The sequence below is a fragment of the Ambystoma mexicanum genome, chromosome 4p (genome assembly GCF_040938575.1).
Source record: "Ambystoma mexicanum isolate Mex_15411 chromosome 4p, UKY_AmexF1_1, whole genome shotgun sequence".
NCBI lineage: Eukaryota > Metazoa > Chordata > Amphibia > Caudata > Ambystomatidae > Ambystoma > Ambystoma mexicanum.
In genome coordinates this window covers 82,270,637-82,298,275 of record NC_090927.1, presented here as the reverse complement: position 1 = coordinate 82,298,275, position 27,639 = coordinate 82,270,637, and the positions used below count along the sequence as shown (strand labels likewise).

Sequence of the window (27,639 nt, the reverse complement as noted above, 5' to 3'; positions counted from 1 at the left end):
GATGCCACAGGGCAATCACAGCTGGCAAACACAGTTTAATTGCAAGACTAGAGTATATGGGATTACCGCCGGCAGATGAGGCCAACATATTATCTTGATATGCCATGCTATTCTATGTTTATGCAAGACCCACATTTCCCATCTTGCCTGAGTCCACCACCACCGGGATACATGGAGTAACCCATGCAAAGAAAGTCATAATGTGACAGAGACACTGCAGGTGGAGTCAATATCTATCCATTCCCCCTGGGATCTCATTTCTTGAGTGATCTTTTGATCTGGGCATCACTAACCCAGACTCTGATTGTAATCCCAGACATTACATCACGCTATTACCTGGAACGATGTTCCTGCATTCTTTTATGCAAACTTCGATGCAGCACTTCTGGGTTCCGCCGCAGTCATAGTCATTGTTGCACGTATGATTATACGGTGGTGGGCGATCGCACCATGAGATGCGCTGTGGACACTCGCCACGCTTCTCTGCGACAAAGAGATAAACAAGCATTAAAATCTCACAAAGAAATCCATGAATCATCTCTTAATCTCATCACTACAGAGGTTTAAATGTATTAAAATGATATATGCAAACAGATGGATAAGACCTGCATCACACATGGACAGCTCTTGACGCACCCTCTCACGCTCTCACTGTAACATTAGGAAACTTGATCCCTGGGCAGGTACTATATTTCTGAGATAATGTAGACCACATATTCGTGATGAATTTGCCTCACGTCTATAGATTTACCCTGTGGTGCCGCCATCCATTAGACATGAAAACATTGTTGTGCCCTGGGAGAGCCCTGAGGTGGTGTGCGGGCCTCCCTGGGTCGGGATACCAGCACGCGGTGGTGGCGCGCAAGAACACACGCCGGAGACGTCTGCTCGTTCCGGTGCTCCGGCGCGAACTGCCCGGGCACCGCCTTTATTAACTAGCGCGCATGCGCCGGCCCGCTGGGCCGCGCATGCGCGCTTCGTGTACCACGTACACAACATCCCTCCTTTTTCCCCTCAAACAACAAACACATCAAACAGGGGAGCCAACGTGGCTCAAATCAAACTGTACTTAACAGACTTCGTTACTCAGGCTGCCGAGTCCATGATGAAGTCTTGGAACCTTTGCGGTGGGCGGCGCCCTTCCCTGCGCGGGTACCTGGGCGAGCATCTCTCGAGGTTCTCTGGTCCCCCAGGGTCTTCGGGCGGTTCACTGCTTTCCTGCGGCGCCTCTGCTGCTTGTCCTTGGTCAGGAGTGGTTTCTCCCTCCGCTGCCACGGGTCCTATGCGCTTGAAGAAGGACACGTTTCTGGTTACCGTTCCTCGAGCGTTCGCAGCTGTGACCATTGAACCTTTGACATGAGTTACTCCCATTGGTTGGGTTTCGTAAGTCATCGAGAGTTTTCCTTCCGGTTTCCTATTCCGGACTAGGACGGTGTCTCCTACTGATATCTCCTTTTCCGGCAGCCTCCGCCTTGTTGTTTCACTCTCGTTTCTCGCTGCTCTGTCTGCTGTCACCTGTGCGCTATCGATCACTCCTGGGCGTCGATCTCCCGCTTCGGGTATCAGCCCTCTGGGTATTCGCCTGAACAGCGCCTCGGCGGGTGTGATTCCGGTGGACCGATGTGGGGTGGACCGGTACTCACGGAGAAAGTAGATTAGGTTGTGTCGCAGGTCCTCCCCTCCATTGACAGAAATGCGAAAAATTTTGTTAAGCGTCCGCATGAACCGCTCCACCTCTCCATTGGCCCTTGGCCACAGCGGGGTCACCTTCCGGTGCTTGATGTCTCGTTCCACGCAGTATCTAGCGAACCGCTGCCCTTGGAACGGCGCTCCATTATCTGAGCAGATCTCCAATGGGAACCCATGTGTGGCGAAGATTTTGTCCATGGCCATTATGGTGTGATCGCTGGCGGTGGATTCCACGAGTTCCACTTCCGGGTACCTCGACCACTGGTCCGTGACCACCAAGAAATATAGACCTCTTCCGGTCGAGCCGAAATCTGCGTGCACTGTTCCCCATGGCACGTTGCTCCGTTCCATGGCCTGAATGGGTGGACCCCTCTCCACAGGACTTGTGGCCTGGCAGGGGATGCAGGTCCTCACAAATTCGGCTACCCTGTGTTCCAGATCGGGGAACCAGACCTTCAGCCTGAGGCGCGCCTTCATCCTGGCCACGCCTTGGTGCCCTGTGTGGGCCAACTGGAGGACTCTCGTGATCAACGACCTGGGGATCACGATTTGGTTCCCTCGCAGCAACAGGCCGTCCGTGGACACCGAGAGCTCGTGTCGAACTTTCCACAGCAGTTGTAGGTCCCTTTGTACCTCTGGGTTCCTCCTGGCATTGTTTAGAAGGATGTCCCGCCACTCTCCGGTGGCCACCGCCCTTTTCACTCTTAGGAACGCCTCGTCGGAGTTCGAGTCGTCCGCAATGTCCTCTCTCGACAAGGCTACTGGCAGGGCTGATTCAATGACGAGATGCACGGCGTCCCCAGCGTCTGTCGTCTCTACGGGACTCTGGGCGTTCCCCGAGCCTGGGTGGCGAGAAAGGTAGTCGGCGGGGTTATGAGTGCCTGGGCGGTATACTAACTTGACGCCATATTCAATGAGGGACAGCATCCATCTTTCGATGCGGGGGGGCGGCTTGGATGACGTTCCGGACAGGATAGGAATCAGGGGTTTGTGGTCTGTAATCACGACGACGGGTTTGCCGAGGATGTAAATCCTAAAGTGTTTGCATCCCCACAAGATGGCAAGGGCTTCCCTTTCTATCTGGGAGTACCGTCTTTCCGTGTCGGTGAGGGCTTTGCTGGCATATGCTATGGGCCTCATGACCCCTAGTTCGTCTGCCTGCATGAGGACTGCCCCCAGTCCCACCGGGCTGGCATCGACCACAATCTCTGATTCTCGGCTGGGGTTGAAATAGGCCATTGTCTCCTGCTCCGACAGGGCTTCGTTGATGGCATTGAAGGATCGTTGTTCAATCTCAGTCCACTGCCAAGCCACGTCATTCCTCGTAAGTGCCCTCAGTGGTTCCGACAGAGAGGCTAGGTCTTTGATGAATCGGCCGCAGTAGTTGACCATCCCCAAGAAGCTCCGAACCTCCGCCGGTGATGTGGGTGGAGGCGCATCCCTTATGTCTTTCACTTTTCCAGGGTCCGGGGATATGCCCCCCGCATGGAAGGTGAACCCAAAGAATTCCAGTCGGTCTTTGAGGAATTCGCACTTTTCTTGGTGCAGGGTTAGGCCTACCGCCTGTAGTCTCTCAAAAGTGTTCTCTAGCCGTTTAAGATGTTCAATTTCCGACCTGGCGAAGACCAAGATGTCGTCGGACATGTTAATGACACCTTTCAGTCCGGACAGGGCTCCTCTGATGGCGTTCTGGAAGACCTCTGCCGCGGACGAGATTCCAAAGTTAAGTCTCTTGTACTGGTACAACCCCTCGTGAGTAGTGAATGTCGTAATGTACCTCGACTCGGGGTGTAGCTCCAACTGGTGGTACCCAGACCTGAGGTCCAGTTTGGAGAAGACTTTGGCGCCTTGGAGTTCTCTGACGATGTCGTCTAGAGTGGGTGTGAGGTGACGCTCCCTTTTGATGGCGGCGTTTGGGAGCCTCATGTCCACGCAGATGCGTACAGCCCCGGCTGTTTCGGCTTTGGGGCTACTACGATGGGCGAAACCCAAGGGGTGGGGCCTTCCACTCTTTCAATGATGTCCCGGTCGACTAGCTGTTGCAGCTCCTCTTCCACTTGGGCTCTTAAATGAAAAGGAATCCGGCGGTGTTTGAGGGCTGTCGGCCTAACGGACTTGTCGATGTGTAGGCGAATGGGCTCTGCGTTCAGTTTACCAATGCCCTTGAAGAGAGTTTCAAACCTGTGTAACATGCTTTTCAGATCGGCGTGGTATACCCCAAACGTGAAGTGGACAATGTCGAGTGCCTCTGACGCTGCACAGCTCAACAGGGAATGTGGGCTGACGCTGGTGACAAAGAATCTAGCTTTGATGGTGTTTTGTCCATGAGAAACCGGGGCAACGAACACACCTTGGATGGGTAGGGGTGTTTCCCCCCCGAATGCATATATTTGTGCCGTGGACGCTGATAGTTCCGGTGGGCCTGGCAGGGCCTCGTAATGTTTGGTGGCTAGCACGCAGACCGAAGCCCCAGTGTCAATGAGAATGGGGGTGGGAACGTCATCGATGTTGACAGTGCATGTGGGTTGGCGCCTCGTGCCAGGACCTTTTGCGATGCCGGAGATGTAGAAAACCTCTTCCTCCTCCTCTTCTTCTTCCGCGATGTCCAGGTCCTGCAGGCCCTGATCGATCGAAGAGATGCCTCTCACTCTGCGAGCGCCTCCTCGTCCAGCTCTCTCCGGTCCTAGGCCTTCTCGGCGCCCACCTTGACCTTCCAGCTGCTGACCGTCCCACAGCGAATGCATCTTCGTCATTCTTCGGTCGCGTGGCAGCGTCCATTTTCGCACCTCTGGCTTCCGCCAGCTCATGTGCTCTACCCAGGTCCAAAATTTGCTGGAGGGTCAGGCCAGGTTCTCTCAGTACCTGCCTTCGAAGTTTTCCAGAGCTGCACCCCTGCAGTAATTGGTTGCGGACCATTTCTTCCTCATTGACCCATCTGCAGGAGGTCGCCAGGTGTCTCAGACGGGCGCAAAATTTGTCTAGGGGCTCGTCGTCCAGTTGTCTTTCAGCGCCCATGTACTTCTGCGCCTGCCGAGTAGATCATAGTCGCAACTTTGGTGTCATCATCGTCCACCTCAGATGCCCTGAAGAACATATCTAGTCTCTTGACCCACAATAGCCACTTTGGGCCCAGCTTGGAAGGGGGGCCAGTAGTGTCGAATTCCGGCATGGGGGCTAGGGAGTTGCGAGATCTGCGGGGGATTGGGGCAGCGGCACCCTCATCGTCGGCCTCTTCACCCATTTCTGCGTCAAGTACTCACAGTTGTCTGTCTGGAGAGAATGGCGGCTTATCCTTTTCTCGTGGTAGTGTTGGGGTGTAAAAACACACTTCTTTCTTCTTAATTGCCACAGCCCTGCGCCTGCAGGACTGTGGGCTTTCCCAAAAATTGTCTGTGTCCTTCAAACACAGCTGGCGAGTGGCGCACAAGCACCCTTTCGGGCCGCAACCACTGCCGCCTCGTGTGAAGGGGGAGCGAGTGAAAACAAGATGGCCGCCGGCGCTCCGCGGGTCCGTAATACGGAAGGCTTTCCGCCTCTCCGAGGTTGTCAGGGCACGGAAGCAGTCCGTACCTCCTCGTCGCCAGTGTTGTGCCCTGGGAGAGCCCTGAGGTGGTGTGCGGGCCTCCCTGGGTCGGGACACCAGCGCGCGGTGGCGGCGCGCAAGAACACACGCCGGAGACGTCTGCTCGTTCCGGTGCTCCGGCGTGAACTGCACGGGCACCGCCTTTATTAACTAGCGCGCATGCGCCGGCCCGCTGGGCCGCGCATGCGCGCTTCGTGTACCACGTACACAACAAACATGACTGTGTGTAAAGGACCCCACACAACCTCCATGCCACTCCAGATCCCTACTGTACCTTGCATCGTCACTTTTCCAAGAAGCCCCCTAACAATTCAGCCAGACCACCTCCCCTGCCATTCCCTACACAAATTTTGCTGATGACCCCAAGATTCTCCAAAACTCACAGGCAACTACTCCCACTACTCCACCTTGGTTAAGCAAACTTACAGCATCATACAAAATTGGATGGCCAACCATCACCTTTGCCTCAACAAGGACAAAACTGAGACACTCATTGTGGGCTCCCCTCACAGCCTGAAATCCCTTCACCCTGCACACGCTTCCTTTACCACTGACGACAACCCCATCCCGTTTTCAAGCGAGGAAAAACCCTTCGGGTCTACTTAGATGCGGAACTCAACATGCACACGCACATCACTTCCCTTGCCTTCCACACTGCTTACACTACTAAGCTGATTAGCCTTAGCTGAACATTCTTGGCACCTGCCAATTGCTTAATAGTAGCCAGAGGCTCAGCAGCAGTACATTGGATGATTGTAATGTCCTATTCACAGGTACCTCAGCTAAGAACCTCTCTGAACTCCAACTCTTGCTAAACAATGCTTTCAGAGCTGCCTTATGAACTGAAGCCCTCTGGGTAAGGCCAACGCTTGAGACAAATTCAGATAACACAAAATAAAAATAAACATGGAACCTGGACAAAAAAACACTGTTCATGTAAACACGGCTGAATTTTTTTAGAATCAAGACTCACATGCGAATTTTGCGCTGTGACACAAGGATTACATTTGGATCATGAGTTCAAGGTCTTCTTGTAACGAAAGTTGATTTCAACAATTGGGGGATGACCTTCGGAGGGACTTGATTTATGGAATATACCTTGCCCCCGTAGGGAAGACTTACACAAGATTTAGAACAACTACCAGCTCGCTTTCCTGGGATACTTAATACATCATCCACTAATAACTTGTATTAATGATACACTTAGTTCCATAAAGGAGTTACTTACCGCATGCTGACTGCGTATGAAATTGGAGTCATACCCAGCTAAAGACTGGTCTTCACTGTGTTCAGTATGCGTGGCACGTGCACCCAGAATCATAACCGGGCTTCCTATTAGATACAAGATGGGAGCTCCTAGTTCTCAATGTTCTCCATACAAAGTTGCTGCTTCTGACCTTTTTTCCATTTTAACACCACTCATAACACTTCACCATCATACGTTTAAGTGTTATAGTAACAACTTGTTACATTGTGTAACCACCTTAACTGAGGCTACGGCATGAAGATGTCCAACCCAATTGGCAACATGGTCAATCTTGCTGTTCGCACCCTAACCTAGCCAGTGACGTCACCCAGCAAGTATTACACGTCCGCAAAATGGCGCTGAGTATCACTGCGATGAACGCTGAATGCCGGATCTTGTCTGACCACAGCCTGATGTATTGACCTTTCCCATGATCAAAAAGGTAAGATTACGATGGATCCGAGTTAAATTAGGGATCACAGGTTCACATACACTCAACATTTAGGATTAGGCATATGGATATTATGGAGGCATATTGAAGTGTACGATCAGGTAACAATTAATCTGCAACGATTTAACTATCCCGGGGGATAGCTCAGTGCAATGAGCTCGCCTTGGAAACAAGATGACGCGAAGCAACACAGGTTCGATCCCAGGTCTGTGCTTAAAAATCTCTGGGGTATAAGCGCATTGTAAATATTCAATTAAGAGACATATTCCTGTAACAGTGCCTCGATGCCCTCAGGCTGTGTGAGCGCTTTAAAAATGCTAATTAAATAAAAATTGTAGGTTCGGGCCCGTGTTCCTATTGACCCTTCATATTCAGCTTCCTTAGTTAAGAGACTATAATCAGACATGGGTACTTATGCACACGTGTTCGGGTTTTTCAGATTAAAGTTGAACACACATAATTGAATCAGGAAGGGGCCACTGGTATTCCTGTGGCCACTAATTCTGAGAAAGGTAACAGTGCTTAGCACAATATGCACTGGGAACTGTCTGGCAGCATCACAATAAGCACTTCTTACAATGTATTTTTCTTCCTACTCATTAACAGGCACCACAACTGCTCACTTCCAATTTGATCGAATCAAGAGACGTATAACATTACGGGTGAGGTGGAGTCCCTTTGGGCAAGCGAGTATGAAATGTACGCCTAATCGAAAGTCATTGTGGTCAAGAATTATGTAAACATTACGAATTGTGTCTTTTCTCTTTCTTTCCCCTTTCCCCCCTCTTTTCCCTCTCATATTTCCCCTCATGGGATGTTCGTTATGCAATACAATGTAATTTAATACAATGTTTTACATTGTACCAAATACGGACGTTATAATTATTGACGCTACTTTTCAATGTGTATAAATACTATGTACAATATGTTGGAAATTCCACAATGACGTACTTGGGGGTTGTCATAAATAAGCACTGTGATGACAGTGCCCACTATCCTGCGCTCAGATTAAAGACCAAGCGCTGTTATATATGATTATATGTGACGCAGCCCACGGACTTCCGTGATCACCATCGATCCCTTTGAAACATAACATTCTATGTGATTCCGTTGCTGTTGGCCCGACATCCGGGGGCCTTGCATTAAAACTCCTGAAATATATCTCGTGTGCTCTGCCTCAATTACTTCATCTGCTGACGAGGAAGGGAACCCCGGCCCCCGGAGTGTACCGGACTGTGCTGCCTGCCAACCCACGGCCCTGCAACGACCGCAGCACCGGCTGCGAGGTTCGGCCTCTCCCCAGCCCTGAGAGAGCAACGCAGATAATATCAAGCGCCCTCCCCAGCTGCGAAGCGAAGCAAAGTGGCCCCGGCGCAGCAGACCAGCCCCAGCATCCCACCGCTCACCAGAGGTACCTTTTTACACTTTATTGGGGGGTTTCATGGCTCTGCTCGCCACGGGAAAGTGTCTTACGAATCACCGACTAACAGCGATTCGAGGAAAGAACCTCAATGCGTAGGATTACGCGCAGCCATCCTTGTTTCCTGAGATCAGTAACCATGACAACAATGTTGCTGAGCTCACTCTCCATAGAATAAGAGCTCCCAACCTGCGGATTTAGCAAAAAAAATAAATAAATAAAAGGACAAAGAAAACTGTTGCATAAAACCAGAGGGCTATAACCCTAGATCCGAGGCCAACCCAATCCAAATGTACTCTACGAACAAGTGATTGCAATCCCCAAGAGATCACAATAACTGTGCCCCACCATCTCCAGCCCAATCCAATTGTGCTCCACAAACATCTCTACACCCCAGAGTGCCAAAAACCCCACAAATCACCCACAAGTGTTTGCACACTCTACCATCTCCACAGTGCACAGAGAACACCTCACGACTCCAGACCTTCCTCAACAGCCATGCAGAACATTTCTCATCCTACCAGGTTCCTTGCATGCCCTGGAACTCCAACATGCCCCTGGAAACAGTGGGTTGACGGGTTCCACGTCTACCTCAGAGCCATTGGGAGCAACAAGTTTAATGATGACCTTAAGGAAGCAACTCTCTTGAATTGCATAGGAGCTGAGGCTCTAAGACTATTTAGGGCACTGCCAGAAACAGATGATGCTGGGGGCGATGGCAACCACAAGTTTGACACAGCTCTGGCCAAACTTGCCAAGCATTTTGGCAACAAAACAAACATAGTACTGGAGAGGTACGGGTTCTTTGCCAGGAAACAATTGAAGGGTGAGTCAATCGACTCTTACATCGCTTCATTAAGAGTACTAATGTCAACTTGTGAATTTATTGGGGTCGGTTATGAGTATTTGAGAGACCAGCTCGTCCTCAATGTGGCTGACCCATGCATTCAGCAAAAATTATGGCAGATGAGAAACCCTTCCCTAGACCAAGCCACTGAAATAGCGAGAAGCATGGAATATGGTGACCACTGTATGAGGGAGAGGCTGTCCCAAAGAGAGAGCATCGAAGTCAAGTCTGTCGAAACCGAATCTGAAATCAACCCCACCGACAATCTGCTATACCTAGTAAGAAGAGCTCCCCCCTCTCAAGGCTCAAAATTTAACCCCAGAAGAGGGAGAATTTCGGCTAGCGACAACAGAGATTCTGCTCACTGCCAAAGATGTGGATGGTTTAAACACGAAGATGCTGACAAGACGTGTCCTGTCAACAATGCTGAGTGCTACAAATGTGGCCAGTTTGGACATTTTGCGAAGGTGTGCAGAAACATGCGCGGAAGGCTTGATAGGCCCAACTGGTACTCCAGAAGACCTTTTAACAGATCAGGGTCTGTGAGATTCATAGGAAATGATCCGAGTCACGATGATATGTTGCTCGTTGACCAAACCTGTCTACCAATACAGATACTCACCATCACCTCTTCACAAGAGCCCAAAGGTCCTTGGGTCGACATGCACATAGATGAGACACCGTTGCAAGTAATGGTGGATACAGGCTCCCCCTACACGATGGTGGCTGTCCAGACATTTTTGGGGATGCTATCCAAAAAGATGCAAGACCTACGACCCAACCGGTAAGGGCCACGGGGTATGGAAAAACTCCCATTGAAATAATTGGATACACATGGGTGAGACTCAGATTTCACTACAGAGAGACATATTGCAAGCTTTTCGTGGCCAAGAATGGCTCTTCAGTTGTAGGCTGGGAAGAACAGGCTGCTCTGCAAATAAAGATCCACCCTGGAGAAGAAATCCCTGTATTGAGTGTGCTCAGTGATGCCACTAACATGAAGTCCTCTGACATAAAGTCCACCTTGGCCAAGAAGTTCCCCAAAGTATTCAGTGATAAGGTGGGACTCCTCCAAGGTTTCCAACACAAGATAGTCTTGAAGAAGGGCACCATTCCTGTAGCCCATTGTGTCCAAGGAATTCCTTTTGGTACCAAAGACGCTCTAAAAAAGGAACTCACTCGCCTATGTGAAGTGGTCGACAAAATGCGTGTATACCGAAAATATCATCCAGCCCATAGAAAGCTCTGAGTGGCTTGCGCCGATCATCCTGGTGGGAAAGCCCGACAACTCCATAAGAATATGTGTCGATTTGAGAGATTTAAACAAGAACATATGGTTGGGTAGACACCCTCTTCCTAACATATTTGAACTTTTATCGACCATGAAACCAGCTAAGTATTTTAGTACCATTGACCTCTCGTCAGCATACCACCAGATTGCATTGGAAGAGACTTTGAAGAACCTCACATCATTTGTAACACCTTTGGGGGCGTTCATGTTCAACAGGATGCCCTTTGGTCTCGCCTCGGCTGCAGCAGTATTTCAGAGGCTAATGTCACATCTATTCGGAGGTCTTGAGGGCGTACATTGTTTTCAAGATGACATCCTCATATCAACCAGTACTGAAGATGAACACGATGCAAAACTCATGGGCGTCCTCCAAGTGATCCAGAAAAGCGGACTCACTCTCAAATTAGAAAAATGAAACATAAAGTGCAATCAAGTATCTTATCTTGGCCATTCTATCGACGCCAAAGGAATCTGTCCCAAGAAAAAGCTCATGGATGCCATACTAAATATAGCCGAACCTGAGAACAAGGACCAACTCAGGAGTTTTCTCTGCATGACCGAATACTATTCCAAATTTATAAGCAACTATGCCAACAAGACGAAACACATGTGGAACCTCATGGAAAAGGCCACCAAGTTTGTCTGGACCACTGAATGCAAGAACGAGTTTGAAGAAGTCAAGTCCAATGTCAATTAAGCTCCTGCCCTAGCAATGTTTGACTGCAAAGCTAAAACCATTATCTCTGTAGACGCCAGCAAGATCGGACTTGGAGGCGTCCTTGAACAACAACAGAAAGGGGCATTGTAACCATCGCCTTTGCCTCAAGAGTTCTGAGAGGTGCAGAACTAAATTATTCCACCATTGAGAGAGAAGCTGTGGGGGTGAAGTGGATTCTACAGCACTTCAGGAACTTAATATGGGGCATACCCATAACACTCAAAACGGATCATAAGCCTCTAGTGAACGTCCTTCAATCCAAGACACCCCACCTCATGTCACCGAGGATTAGGTGTTGGTTCCTCGACATCATGCAGTACAATCTTCAAGTGTGCTATACTCCCGGTCCCTCAAATCAAGTGACTGATTGCCTCTCCAGGTTGTCCACCAACCAAGAAGATGAGACCAAACATTCCGATGAGGACATTATAGCCATTGTCAACCCTGCCATTCCCAAAGATGACTGGCTAAACATCACCAGCACCGATGTAGAGCAACAAGAAATCAGGAAAGCGATAATCAATGGCTGGGTTGAACCTAGTCAAGCCCTGGCAGAATTTATACCTATCAGAATGAAATAACCATGGATGAGAAACATATCTTCAGAGGAGACAGGCTGATTCCACCCATACCGCTCAGGAAAAAATTGCTCGAACTAGCCCATGAAGGCCATTTAGGTAGAAGTCTGACAAAAAATAGGGTGAGAAGTAACTACTGGTGGCCCAATATGTGGAAAGAAGCTGAAGAGACGGTAAAAAACTGCCCCGCCTGCACCATGAATGACAAATCTAAAATCCTAAGGAAGACCCCCCTTCAACCTATAGAGCCACCCAAAAATGTATGGTCTAAAATCGCTATAGACATTATGGGTCCCTTTGAAAATATTGAACCTATGAAAATATATATAATAGTGCTTGTAGACTATACTTCCAAGTGGACTGAATGGGGAATTGCCGAAATGATTGTTACCACCAGAAAAGTCACAGAATTCCTGACAGAAATTTTCTACAGAGAAGGAGATCCCAAGGAAGTAGTCTCGGACAACGGATCTCAATTTATATCTTCTGAATTCCAAGAATTTCTTAATAACAGATCCATCAAACATGTGACCACGTCCTTGTACCACCCAATATCCAATGGATTAGTGGAGAGAATGAACAGACTAATAAAGAGCAAAGTCCAATTAGCCATCGCTAATACTCTCCCATGGAGAGAAACACTCAAAGAAGCCCCATGTGCGTACAGAACAACGCCACATACCACTACCAACATTGAGCCATTCACCATGATGCGAGGCAGAGCTGCAACCAACCGTCTAAGACCAGCGTGGATCTTAATGGACAGTAGAGAAGCTAAATTAGACATGGAACAAATTCAGGAAAGAGTACACGAGAAACAGGCAAAGTATAAAACATATTATGACTCAAAACATTCTGTAAAGGGAATGCAAATTTGTTTAGGCGACTGGGTCTGTGTCAAAGAGCCAAAAAAGACACTCAAGGGCGAAACTAACTTCAGATCTCCACAAAGAGTCATCCTTTGTCAAGGCAAATCTGTTGTATTAGAGGATGGGAAGAAGTGGTCGGGAGATGATCTGGTAAAAATAACAATGGACATTCACAGACCCAGTACATCCGAGCACATGACACACGGAACCCATCATGGAAAAACTCCACTCTTGGAGGAACACTCCACCACAGCCAACCAGAAGAAAATGAAATACATGGAGACACCGACGGAACCTCTATTAGAAGACTGTCGAGGAGAAATCGGAAAATCTTCCGAAACTTCAACAACGACTACATCTACTACTAATCTATCTACTGTTTGCAAACCACATATTTCTCTTCCCTTGTTCTTCCACCCTGTTCCCCGCCTCTCTTTCCCCCATCTTTAATCTTTTTGTTTTCTCCCAGTAAGGGAGATGTTACATATGATATACTTGATCCAGCTCACGGAACTCCGTGATCACAATCGATCCCTGTGAAACATAACATTCTATGTGATTCCGTTGCTGTTGGTCCGACCTCCGGGGGCCATGCATTAAAGCTCCTGAAATATATCTTGTGTGCCCTGCCTCAATTACTTCAAGCGCCTGGCAGCACAAGGCATGAGAATCCTCCAAACATATGGCAAATGTTCCCTCATACCGATCCTGTAATTCTACCAGCAGAAGGTGGTCCCCATTTTTTCATATGGTGCGGAGGGTATGTTGTGTATGGCTTGGAAAATCTGGGTTCTGTTAGAAGGTTTGTTTCTGCGGAAATGTCTGTGGCTGCCCAACGCCCTCTCAATGGTGGTCATATGCCAAGAACTTAGACTCCAATCCCTAGAGAGTATTGTGCTGCAGAAGTTCATAACATTCATCAGAAGCAATGTGTGATGGGACAGTATGGCTCTTCATCAGAAGCAATGTGTGAAGGGACAGTACTGCTCTAAATCAGAAGCAATGTGTAAAGGGGACAGTGCAGCTCTTAATCAGAATCAATGTGTGAAGGGGGAGTACTGCTCTTCATCAGAAGCAATGTGTGAAGGGGACAGTGCAGCTCTTAATCAGAATCAATGTGTGAAGGGGGAGTACTGCTCTTCATAAGAAGCAATGGGTAAAGGGGCAGTACTGCTCTTCATCAGAAGCAATGTGTGAAGGACCAGTACTGCTCCTCATCAGAAGCAATGTGTGAAGGGCCAGTACTGCTCTTCATCAGAAGCAATGTGTGAAGGGACAGTACTGCTCTTCAATAGAAGCAATGTGTGAAAGGGCAGTACTGCTCTAAATCAGAAGCAATATGTAAAGGGGACAGTACTGCTCTTCATCAGAAGCAATGTGTGAAGGGACAGTACTGCTCTAAATCAGAAGCAATGTGTAAAGGGGACAGTGCAGCTCTTAATCAGAATCAATGTGTGAAGGGACAGTACTGCTCTTCATCAGAAGCAATGTGTGAAGGGCCAGTACTGCTCTTCATCAGAAGCAATGAGTGAAGTGAGAGTACTGCTCTTCATAAGAAGCAATGGGTAAAGGGGCAGTACTGCTCTTCATCAGAAGCAATGTGTGAAGGACCAGTACTGCTCCTCATCAGAAGCAATGTGTGAAGGGCCAGTACTGCTCTTCATCAGAAGCAATGTGTGAAGGGACAGTACTGCTCTTCAATAGAAGCAATGTGTGAAAGGGCAGTACTGCTCTAAATCAGAAGCAATATGTAAAGGGGACAGTACTGCTCTTCATCAGAAGCAATGTGTGAAGGGACAGTACTGCTCTAAATCAGAAGCAATGTGTAAAGGGGACAGTACGGCTCTTCATCAGAATCAATACGTGAAGGGGGAGTACTGCTCTTCATCAGAAGCAATGTGTGAAAGGGCAGTACTGCTCTTCATCAGAAGCAATGCGTGAAGGGGCAGTACTGCTCTTCATCTGAAGAAATGTGTGAAGAGCAGTACTGCTCTTCATCAGAAGCAATGTGTGAAGGGACAGTACAGCTCTTCATCAGAAGCAATGTGTGAAGGGGCAGTACTGTTCTTCATCAGAAGCAATGCGTGAAGGGGACAGTACTGCTCCTCATCAGAAGCAATGTGTGTAAGGGCAGTACTGCTCTTCATCAGAAGCAATGTGTGAAGGGGACAGTGCAGCTCTTAATCAGAATCAATGTGTGAAGGGGGAGTACTGCTCTTCATAAGAAGCAATGGGTAAAGGGGCAGTACTGCTCTTCATCAGAAGCAATGTGTGAAGGACCAGTACTGCTCCTCATCAGAAGCAATGTGTGAAGGGCCAGTACTGCTCTTCATCAGAAGCAATGTGTGAAGGGACAGTACTGCTCTTCAATAGAAGCAATGTGTGAAAGGGCAGTACTGCTCTAAATCAGAAGCAATATGTAAAGGGGACAGTACTGCTCTTCATCAGAAGCAATGTGTGAAGGGACAGTACTGCTCTAAATCAGAAGCAATGTGTAAAGGGGACAGTGCAGCTCTTAATCAGAATCAATGTGTGAAGGGACAGTACTGCTCTTCATCAGAAGCAATGTGTGAAGGGCCAGTACTGCTCTTCATCAGAAGCAATGAGTGAAGTGAGAGTACTGCTCTTCATAAGAAGCAATGGGTAAAGGGGCAGTACTGCTCTTCATCAGAAGCAATGTGTGAAGGACCAGTACTGCTCCTCATCAGAAGCAATGTGTGAAGGGCCAGTACTGCTCTTCATCAGAAGCAATGTGTGAAGGGACAGTACTGCTCTTCAATAGAAGCAATGTGTGAAAGGGCAGTACTGCTCTAAATCAGAAGCAATATGTAAAGGGGACAGTACTGCTCTTCATCAGAAGCAATGTGTGAAGGGACAGTACTGCTCTAAATCAGAAGCAATGTGTAAAGGGGACAGTACGGCTCTTCATCAGAATCAATACGTGAAGGGGGAGTACTGCTCTTCATCAGAAGCAATGTGTGAAAGGGCAGTACTGCTCTTCATCAGAAGCAATGCGTGAAGGGGCAGTACTGCTCTTCATCAGAAGCAATGTGTGAAGGGGACAGTACTGCTCTTCATCAGGAGCAATGTGTGAAGGGACAGTACTGCTCTTCATCAGAAGCAATGCATGAAGGGGACAGTACTGCTCGTCATCAGGAACAATGTGTGAAGGGACAGTACTGCTCTTCATCAGAAGCAATGCATGAAGGGGACAGTACTGCTCCTCGTCAGAAGCAATGTGTGAAAGGGCAGTACTGCTCTTCATCTGAAGAAATGTGTGAAAGGGCAGTACTGCTCTTCATCAGAAGCAATGTGTGAAGGGACAGTACAGCTCTTCATCAGAAGCAATGTGTGAAGGGGCAGTACTGTTCTTCATCAGAAGCAATGCGTGAAGGGGACAGTACTGCTCCTCATCAGAAGCAATGTGTGTAAGGGCAGTACTGCTCTTCATTAGAAGCAATGTGTGAAGGGACAGTACTGCTCTTCATCAGAAGCAATGCGTGAAGGCCCAGTACTGCTCTTCATCCAAAGCAATGTCTGAAATGACAGTACTGCTCTCATCAGAACAATGTGTGACAGGGCAGTACTGCTGTTCATCAGAAGCAATGTGTGAAGGGACAGTATGGCTCTTCATCAGAAGCAATGTGTGAAGGGACAGTACTGCTCTAAATCAGAAGCAATGTGTAAAGGGGACAGTGCAGCTCTTAATCAGAATCAATGTGTGAAGGGGGAGTACTGCTCTTCATCAGAAGCAATGTGTGAAGGGCCAGTACTGCTCTTCATCAGAAGCAATGAGTGAAGTGAGAGTACTGCTCTTCATGAGAAGCAATGGGTAAAGGGGCAGTACTGCTCTTCATCAGAAGCAATGTGTGAAGGACCAGTACTGCTCCTCATCAGAAGCAATGTGTGAAGGGCCAGTACTGCTCTTCATCAGAAGCAATGTGTGAAGGGACAGTACTGCTCGTCATCAGAAGCAATGTGTGAAGGGGACAGTACTGCTCTTCAATAGAAGCAATGTGTGAAAGGGCAGTACTGCTCTAAATCAGAAGCAATGTGTAAAGGGGCCAGTACTGTTCTTCATCAGAAGCAATATGTGAAGGGGCAGTACTGCTCTTCATCAGAAGCAATGCGTGAACGGGCAGTACTGCTCTTCCCCAGAGGCAAAATGTGAAGGGACAGTACTGCTCTTCACCAGAAGCAATTTGTGAAGGGGCAGTACTGCTCTTCATCAGAAGCAATGTGTGAAGGGGACAGTACTGCTCTTCATCAGGAGCAATGTGTGAAGGGACAGTACTGCCCTTCATCAGAAGCAATGCATGAAGGGGACAGTACTGCTCGTCATCAGGAACAATGTGTGAAGGGACAGTACTGCTCTTCATCAGAAGCAATGCATGAAGGGGACAGTACTGCTCCTCGTCAGAAGCAATGTGTGAAAGGGCAGTTCTGCTCTTCATCTGAAGAAATGTGTGAAAGGGCAGTACTGCCCTTCCCAGAGGCAATGCGTGAAGGGACAGTACTGCTCTTCATCAGAAGCAATGTGTGAAGGGACAGTACAGCTCTTCATCAGAAGCAATGTGTAAAGGGACAGTACAGCTCTTCATCAGAAGCAATGTGTAAAGGGGACAGTACGGCTCTTCATCAGAAGCAATGCGTGAAGGGGACAGTACTGCTCCTCATCAGAAGCAATGTGCGTAAGGGCAGTACTGCTCTTCATAAGAAGCAATGCATGAAAGGACAGTACTGCCCTTCCCAGAGGCAATGCGTGAAGGGACAGTACTGCTCTTCATCAGAAGCAATGTGTGAAATGGACAGTACTGCTCTTCATTAGAAGCAATGTGTGAAGGGACAGTACTGCTCTTCATCAGAAGCAATGCGTGAAGGCCCAGTACTGCTCTTCATCAGAAGCAATGTGTGAAGGCACAGTACTGCTCTTGATCAGAAGCAATGTGTGAATAGCCAGTACAGCTCCTCATCATAAGCAATGCATGAAGTGACAGTGCTGCCCTTCCCAGAGGCAATGCGTGAAGGGACAGTACTGCTCTCCATCAGAAACAATGTGTGAAGGTGCAGAACTGATCTTCATCAGAAGCAATGTGTGAAGGGCCAGTACTGCTCTTCATTGTAAGCAATGTGTGAAGAGGTAGTACTGTTCCTCATCAGAAGCAATGTGTGAAGGGACAGTACTGCTCTTCATCAGAAGCAATGCGTGAAGGGCCAGTACTGCTCTTCATCAGAAGCAATGTGCGAAGGGACAGTACTGCTCTTGATCAGAAGCAATGTGTGAAGGGACAGTACTGCTCTTCATCAGAAGCAATGTGTGAAGGGCCAGTACTGCTCTTGATCAGAAGCAATGTGTGAAGGGACAGTACTGCTCTTCATCAGAAGCTATGTGTGAAGGGCCAGTACTGCTCTTGATCAGAAGCAATGCGTGAGGGACAGTACTGCTCTTCATCAGAAGCAATGTGTGAAGGGCCAGTACTGCTCTTCATCAGAAAGAATGTGTGAAAGGACAGTACTGCTCTTGATCAGAAGCAATGTGTGAAGGGACAGTACTGCTCTTCATCAGAAGCAATGTGTGAAGGGGAGGTAAAGCTCTTCATCAGAAGCCATGTGTGAAGGGGACAGTACTGCTCTTCATCAGAAGCAATGCGTGAAGGGCCAGTACTGCTCTTCATCAGAAGCAATGTGTGAAGGGACAGTACTGCTCTTGATCAGAAGCATTGTGTGAAGGGACAGTACTGCTTTTTATCAGAAGCAATGTGTGAAGGGCCAATACTGCTCTTGATCAGAAGCAATGTTTGAAGGGACAGTACTGCTCTTCATCAGAAGCTATATGTGAAGGGCCAGTACTGCTCTTCATCAGAAGCAATGTGTGAAGGGACAGTACTGCTCTTGATCAGAAGCAATGTGTGAAGGGACAGTACTGATCTTCATCAGAAGCAATGTGTGAAGGGGCAGTAAAGCTCTTCATCAGAAGCAATGTGTGAAGGCCCAGTACTGCTCCTCATCAGAAGCAATGCGTGACGGGGCAGTACTGCTCTTGATCAGAAGCAATGTGTGAAGGGCCAGTACTGCTCTTGATCAGAAGCAATGTGTGAAGGGCCAGTACTGCTCTTCATCAGAAGCAATGTGTGAAGGGGACAGTACTGCTGACCATCAGAAGCAATGTGTGAAGGGGACAGTACTGCTCCTCATCAGAAGCAATGTGTGAAGGGGGAGTACTGCTCCTCATCATAAGCAGTGTGTGAAAGGGCAGTACTGCTCTTCATCAGAAGCAATGCATGAAGAGACAGTACTGCCCTTCCCAGAGGCAATGTGTGAAGGGACAGTACTGCTCTTCATCAGAAGCAATGTGTGAAGGGACAGTACTGCTCTTCATCAGAAGCAATGTGTGAAGGACCAGTACTGCTCTTCATCAGAGGCAATGCGTAAGGGGACAGTACTGCTCTTTATCACCGCAATGTGTGAAGGGGGCAGTAGGGCTCTTCATCAGAAGCTATGCATCAAGGGACAGTACTGCTCTTCATCAGAAGCAATGCATGAAGGGGACAGTACTGCTCGTCATCAGGAACAATGTGTGAAGGGACAGTACTGCTCTTCATCAGAAGCAATGCATGAAGGGGACAGTACTGCTCCTCGTCAGAAGCAATGTGTGAAAGGGCAGTACTGCTCTTCATCTGAAGAAATGTGTGAAAGGGCAGTACTGCTCTTCATCAGAAGCAATGTGTGAAGGGCCAGTACTGCTCTTCATCAGAAGCAATGCATGAAGTGACAGTGCTGCCCTTCCCAGAGGCAATGCGTGAAGGGATAGTACTGCTCTTCATTGTAAGCAATGTGTGAAGAGGTAGTACTGTTCCTCATCAGAAGCAATGTGTGAAGGGACAGTACTGCTCTTCATCAGAAGCAATGCGTGAAGGGCCAGTACTGCTCTTCATCAGAAGCAATGTGTGAAGGGACAGTACTGCTCTTCATCAGAAGCAATGCATGAAGGGACAGTACTGCTCTTCATCAGAAGCAATGCGTGAAGGGATAGTACTGCTCTTCATTGTAAGCAATGTGTGAAGAGGTAGTACTGTTCCTCATCAGAAGCAATGTGTGAAGGGACAGTACTGCTCTTCATCAGAAGCAATGCGTGAAGGGCCAGTACTGCTCTTCATCAGAAGCAATGTGTGAAGGGACAGTACTGCTCTTCATCAGAAGCAATGCATGAAGGGACAGTACTGCTCTTCATCAGAAGCAATGCGTGAAGGGACAGTACTGCTCTTCATCAGAATCAATGCGTGAAGGGATAGTACTGCTCTTCATTGTAAGCAATGTGTGAAGAGGTAGTACTGTTCCTCATCAGAAGCAATGTGTGAAGGGACAGTACTGCTCTTCATCAGAAGCAATGTGTGAAGGGGGAGTACTGCCCTTCCCAGAAGCAATGCGTGAAGGAACAGTACTGCTCTTCATCAGAAGCAATGCGTGAAGGGACAGTACTGCTCTTGATCAGAAGCAATGTGTGAAGGGACAGTACTGCTCTTGATCAGAAGCAATGTGTGAAGGGCCAGTACTGCTCTTGATCAGAAGCAATGTGTGAAGGGACAGTACTGCTCTTCATCAGAAGCTATGTGTGAAGGGCCAGTACTGCTCTTGATCAGAAGCAATGCGTGAGGGACAGTACTGCTCTTCATCAGAAGCAATGTGTGAAGGGCCAGTACTGCTCTTCATCAGAAAGAATGTGTGAAAGGACAGTACTGCTCTTGATCAGAAGCAATGTGTGAAGGGACAGTACTGCTCTTCATCAGAAGCAATGTGTGAAGGGGCAGTAAAGCTCTTCATCAGAAGCCATGTGTGAAGGGGACAGTACTGCTCTTCATCAGAAGCAATGCGTGAAGGGCCAGTACTGCTCTTCATCAGAAGCAATGTGTGAAGGGACAGTACTGCTCTTGATCAGAAGCATTGTGTGAAGGGACAGTACTGCTTTTCATCAGAAGCAATGTGTGAAGGGCCAGTACTGCTCTTGATCAGAAGCAATGTGTGAAGGGACAGTACTGCTCTTCATCAGAAGCTATATGTGAAGGGCCAGTACTGCTCTTCATCAGAAGCAATGTGCGAAGGGGCAGTACTGCTCTTGATCAGAAGCAATGTGTGAAGGGGCAGTACTGTTCCTCATCAGAAGCAATGCGTGAAGAGGACAGTACTGCTCATCATCAGAAACAATGCGTAAGGGGACAGTACTGCTCCTCATCAGAAGCAAAGTGTGAAAGGGCTGTACTGCTCTTCATCAGAAGCAATGTGTGAAGAGGACAGTACTGCTGACCATCAGAAGCAATGTGTGAAGGGACAGTACTGCTCTTCATCAGAAGCAATGTGTGAAGGAGCAGTACTGCTCTTCATCGGAAGGAATGTGTGAAGGGACAGTAATGCTCCTCATCGTAAGCAATGTGTGAAGGGCCAGTACTGCTCATCATCAGAAACAATGCGTAAGGGGACAGTACTGCTCTTCATCAGAAGCAATGTGTGAAGGGCCTGTACTGCTCCTCATCAGAAGCAATGTGTGAAGGGCCAGTACTGCTCTTCATCGGAAGGAATGTGTGAAGGGACAGTAATGCTCCTCATCGTAAGCAATGTGTGAAGGGCCAGTACTGCTCTTCATCAGAAGCAATGTGTGAAGGGCTAGTACTACTCTTCATCAGGAGCAATGCGTGATGGGACAGTACTGCTCTTCATCAGAAGCAATGTGTGAAGGGCCAGTACTGCTCTTCATCAGAAGCAATGCATGAAGGGACAGTACTGCTCTTCATCAGAAGCAATGTGTGAAGGGCCTGTACTGCTCCTCATCAGAAGCAATGTGTGAAGGGCCAGTACTGCTCTTCATCGGAAGGAATGTGTGAAGGGACAGTAATGCTCCTCATCGTAAGCAATGTGTGAAGGGCCAGTACTGCTCATCATCAGAAACAATGCGTAAGGGGACAGTACTGCTCTTCATCAGAAGCAATGTGTGAAGGGCCTGTACTGCTCCTCATCAGAAGCAATGTGTGAAGGGCCAGTACTGCTCTTCATCGGAAGGAATGTGTGAAGGGACAGTAATGCTCCTCATCGTAAGCAATGTGTGAAGGGCCAGTACTGCTCTTCATCAGAAGCAATGTGTGAAGGGCCAGTACTGCTCTTCATCAGAAGCAATGTGTGAAGGGCTAGTACTACTCTTCATCAGGAGCAATGCGTGATGGGACAGTACTGCTCTTCATCAGAAGCAATGTGTGAAGGGCCAGTACTGCTCTTCATCAGAAGCAATGCATGAAGGGACAGTACTGCTCTTCATCAGAAGCAATGTGTGAAGGGGGAGTACTGCTCTTCCGCAGAGGCAATGTGTGAAATTACAGTACTGCTCTTCATCAGAAGCAATGTGTGAAGGGGCAGTACTGCTCTTCATCAGAAGCAATGTGTGAAGGGCCAGTACTGCTCCTCATCAGAAGCAATGTGTGAAGGGCCAGTACTGCTCCTCATCAGAAGCAATGTGTGAAGGGCCAGTACTGCTCCTCATCAGAAGCAATGTGTGAAGGGCCAGTACTGCTCTTCTTCAGAAGCAATGTGTGAAGGGGCAGTAATGCTCCTCATCGTAAGCAATGTGTGAAGGGCCAGTACTGCTCATCATCAGAAACAATGCGTAAGGGGACAGTACTGCTCTTGATCAGAAGCCATGTGTGAAGGGACAGTACTGCTCTTCTTCAGAAGCAATGTGTGAAGGGACAGTACTGCTCTTCTTCAGAAGCAATTGGTGAAGGGGGAGTACTGCTATTCATCAGAAGCAATGTGTGAAGGGGGAGTACTGCTCTTCATCAGAAGCAATGTGTGAAGGGGGAGTACTGATATTCATCAGAAGCAATGTGTGAAGGGGGAGTACTGCTCTTCATCAGAAGCAATGTGTGAAGGGGGAGTACTGCTCGTCATCAGAAGCAATGTGTGAAGGGGCTGTACTGCTCTTCATCAGAAGCAATGTGTGAAGGGACAGTACTGCTCTTCATCAGAAGCAATGTGTGAAGGGGCAGTACGGCTCTTCATCAGAAGCAATTGGGGAAGGGGGAGTACTGCTCTTCATCAGAAGCAATGTGTGAAGGGGGAGTACTGCTCTTCAGTGGTAGCAATGCATGAAGGGGCAGGAACACTCTTCGTTGGGAGCAATGTATGAAGATGAAGCATCTCTGTGACCAAACCGAGTTATGTGCAGAAGGGGGAGCCAATGCTGCTTTGCACTGTGCTCACACCTGCACCACAACGCCTGTCATGGGGTTTTAGCCAGAATGGTTGAACAGATGGAGTAGAAAGTGAGCCTCCTTCCACTCTACTATAGTGGGTAGATCTCAAGGATTCTTAAGTCCCTTATTGAATAATAGAGAAACATTCCATTGAAAGGTCTAATTGATGATGGCTGTCATTCAAACAATGGACCGGGTGCTAGCATTAACTTCATAATCTCAGCATGTGTTATTAAATTAATCCAAATTGAAGGATTTGATTATAAGGTTTAATTCCAGAAAATAGAGTGAATCCCGGGTTAAATCCCCTTACAAAAATCATTCATGAAGTTCCGTCCGTGCAATCTGCATCAACTTAATAACAACTCAATTATTCAATACGGAATTTAATAATCCTTGAGATTTAACAAGATTGCATCCGGTCTAGGCCTTGAGAACGACCTGGCTGCTCGAAACACATGTCGGCTGTTCGGAATAAATAAATTATTGGATACTTATTCTTATATTTCAACTGAATTCTGACAATTATCGAACCAAGCGCGACTACAGTCTGGTGACATCACTTGTGACATTTGTTAATTTTGAGAACCCTAGTGGGGGGTTCCCAGTTATCAAGACTTTCGCAGCTGGTATTCATTTCACACTTCAGTTTGGAAAATAGCGCCCAGTTAACAGCATCTCACACACGTTTGGTCTTTAAATCCTTCCACTCTAAGTTGGTAGCCAGGGCAAGGGCAGACTATACTCTCCAAAGATGTGGACCAGATGCTATGCAGCCAAAGTGTTGTAAGTACCAGGATACAAGTAATCGTGTCCTATAGAACACAGTCATTACTCAAAATACAAAGATCCTCCACTTCAGTATTCTCCACTATCTCGCCATCACCCAAGTACCCTGTGACACCTCTAGCTTCCACGCCTATTCTGTTCTTGCCTGCACCACTAGGAGTCCCTTTCCCCATGTTAAATACACAATCACTATACACTCCATCAAATCAGATCTAAACTCCACCACCCAATGAGAAAGGAGCTCTGACTACTGACTCCTGCTCGCTACCTACCCTGCACGTATCACCACACCTGCATGTAGGCACTCCCCCGCCACATGTCTGCCCTGTCCCTGGTTTTCCCATCATCCAGCGGTCAGTTCCCACTAATGCATGGCACTTGATCCAGGTTTTTCCTGTTGGCTCTTGTTTTCTTTTTTAATTATTTCTGGGTAAAACACCCCAGAACACTCAATAAATAAATACCACAAAATGAATAACGGCATACAATAACAAAGGGAAGCTCCCACTCCATTTATAGCTAAATCCAAGCCATGGTTTATTGGCTGTAAACTCTAACGCAAAAGGGGGCATCTGCCTGGAGGACTTGGCGCCCTCTTTTGCAGCAATTGCCAGATTACACTGCACCCAGTGGCGCTGAAGTAGGGCTGAACTACGAATGTGGGTGGTATCCAAAATGTTGGAAAAGACCTTTCCTACACCAGACCTCCCATGCCGCCTGAGCTCTGCTCATGTTCTGCCTCCTTGCAGCAAAGGGATCTGCCTACCATTATTTCCCCTTGCCACCACCACCCCTCCTGAACAGGCAGCAAAGGGATCTGCCTACCATTATTTCCCCTTGCCAACACCACCCCTCCTGAACCGGCAGCAACGGGTCCAGCCTGTGATTATATCCCGATGACAACACCACCCCTCCTAATCAGGCAACAAAGGGATCTGCCTGTGAATATTTACCCTTGCCAACACCACCCCTGCTGAACAGGCAGCAAATGGATCTGCTGCGATTATATCCCCTTGCGAACACGTCCCCTCCTGAACTGGCAGCAAATGGATCTGCCTGCGATTATATCCCCTTGCCAAAACCATCCCTCCAGAACAGGCAACAAAGGGATCTTCCTGAAAGTATATACCCCTGCCAACACCACCCGTGCTGAACAGGCAGCAAAGGGATCTGCCTGCGATTATATCCCCTTGCCAACACCATCACTCCATAACAGGCAGCAAAGGGACCTGCCTGCAATTACATCCCCTTGCCAACAATACCCCTGCTGAACAGGCAGCAAATGTATCTGCTTGCAATTATATCCCCTTGCCAACACCATCCCTCCAGAACAGACAGCAAAGGGATCTGCCTGCGATTACATCCCCTTGCCAACAATACCCCTGCTGAACAAGCAGCAAAGGGATCTACCTACGATTACATCCCCTGTGAACATCACCCCTCATGAACAGGCAGCAAACGGATCTGCCTGTGATCATATCCCCTTGCCAACACACTCCTCCTGAACAGGCAGCAAACAAATCTTCCAGCAACTATATCCCCTTGCCAACACTACTCCTCCTGAACAGGCAGCAAACAAATCTTCCAGCAACTATATCCCCTTGCCAACACTACTCCTCCTGAACAGGCAGCAAACAAATCTTCCTGCAACTTTATCCCCTTGCCAGCACTACTCCTCCTGAACAGGGGGCAAAGGGATTTGCCTGTGATTATATCCCCTTGCCAACAGCATCCCTCCAGAACAGACAGCAAAGAGATCTGCCTGCGATTACATCCCCTTGCCAACAATACCCCTGCTGAACAAGCAGCAAAGGGATCTACCTACGATTAGATCCCCTGCGAACATCACCCCTCATGAACAGGCAGCAAACTGATCTGCCTGTGATCATATCCCCTTGCCAACACACTCCTCCTGAACAGGCAGCAAACAAATCTTCCAGCAACTATATCCCCTTGCCAACACTACTCCTCCTGAACAGGCAGCAAACAAATCTTCCTGCAACTGTATCCCCTTGACAGCACTACTCCTCCTGAACAGGGAGCAAAGGGATTTGCCTGACATTATATCCCACTGCCAACACCACCCCGCCTCAATAGGCAGCAAAGGGATCTGCTTGCGATTATATTCCCTTGCCAATACCATCCCTCCGGAACAGGCAGCAAACTGATCTGCCTGTGATCATATCCCCTTGCCAACACACTCCTCCTGAACAGGCAGCAAACAAATCTTCCAGCAACTATATCCCCTTGCCAACACTACTCCTCCTGAACAGGCAGCAAACAAATCTTCCTGCAACTGTATCCCCTTGACAGCACTACTCCTCCTGAACAGGGAGCAAAGGGATTTGCCTGACATTATATCCCACTGCCAACACCACCCCGCCTCAACAGGCAGCAAAGGGATCTGCTTGCGATTATATCCCCTTGCCAATACCATCCCTCCGGAACAGGCGGCAACAGGATCTGCCTGCAAATACATCCCCTTGCCAACACTACCCCTGCTGAACAGGCAGAAGAGGGGTCTGCCTGCAATTATATGCCCCTGGCAACACCACCCCCCTGAACAGGCAGCAATGGGATCTGCCTGCAATTATATCCCCTTGCCAACACTATCCCTCCAGAACAGGCAGCAAAGGGATCTGCCTGCGATTACACCCCCTTGATCACATATCACCTTGCCAACACTACTGCTCCTGAACAGGCAGCAAAGGGATCTGCCTGCTTTCATATACCCTTGCCAACACTACTCCTCCTGAAAAGGCAGCAAAGGGATCTGCCTGTGATTATATCCCCTTGCCAACACTAGTCCTCCTGAACAGGAAGCAAAGGGATGTGCCTGCAATTATATCGTCTTTCGAACACTACCCCTCCTGATAAGGCAGCAAAGGGATCTATCTGATGTGATTATGTCCCCTTGGCAACACTACGTCTGCTGAACGGGCAGCAACTGGATCTGCCTGTGATTATATCCCCTTGGCAACACCACCCCTCCCGACCAGGCAGCAAAGGGATCTGCCTGCGATTATATCCGCCTGCCAACACGATCCCTTCAGAAAAGGCAGCAAAGGGATCTGCCTGTGATTATATCCCCCTGCCAACACCACCCGTCCTGAACAGGCAGCAAAGAGTTCTGACTGAAATTATTTCCCCCTGCCAACACCACCCCTCCTGAACAAGCAGTAAAGGGATCTGCCTGTGATTATATCCCCTTACCAACACTACTCCTCCTGAATAGGCAGCAAAGGGATCTGCCTGCAATTATATTGTTTTTTTCTAACACTACCCCTCCTGACCAGGCAGAAAAGGGATCTGCCTGCGATTATATCCCCTTGACAACATATCAGCTTGCCAACACTACTCCTCCTGAAAAGCAGCAAAGGGATCTGCCTGCGATTATATACCCTTGCCAACACTTCTCCTCCTGAACAGGCAGCAAAGGGATGTACCTTCGATTATATCCCCCTGCCAACATCACCCTGCCTGAACAGGCAGCAAAGGTATCTGTCTGCGATTACATCCCCTTGCCAACATATCCCCTTCTGAACAGGCAGCAAAGGGGTCTGCCTGCAATGATATCCCCCTGCCAACACCACCCCTGCTGAATAGGCAGCAAATGGATCAGCCAGTGACAATATCCTGATGCCAAAACCACCCCTGCTGAAAAGGCAGCAAATGGATCAGCCTGTGATTATATCCTGATGCCAACACCGCCCCTCATGAACAGGCAGCAAAGGGATCTGCCTGCGATTATAACCCCCTGCAAACACCACCCCTGCTGAACAGAGAGCAAAGGGATCTGCCTGTGATTACATCCCTTTGCCAACACTACCCCTGCTGAACAAGCAGCAAAGGGATCTACCTGCGATCATATCCCTTGCGAGCACGACCCCTCCTGAACAGGCAGCAAAGGGATCTGTCTG

The 27,639-nt window shown here is 48.4% G+C and overlaps 1 protein-coding gene across 2 annotated transcripts in view; it reads right to left on the bottom strand.

The window, feature by feature from the left end:
- The window catches only part of LOC138453018 (multiple epidermal growth factor-like domains protein 10), a 318,657-nt gene that overhangs the window by 281,415 nt on the left and 9,603 nt on the right, over positions 1-27,639 (bottom strand). For both annotated transcript variants that reach the window (XM_069605429.1, XM_069605430.1), the window contains exon 2: positions 337-483. In XM_069605429.1, the coding sequence (XP_069461530.1) occupies positions 337-483 (147 nt within the window). The remainder of the gene's footprint in view (positions 1-336; positions 484-27,639) is intronic.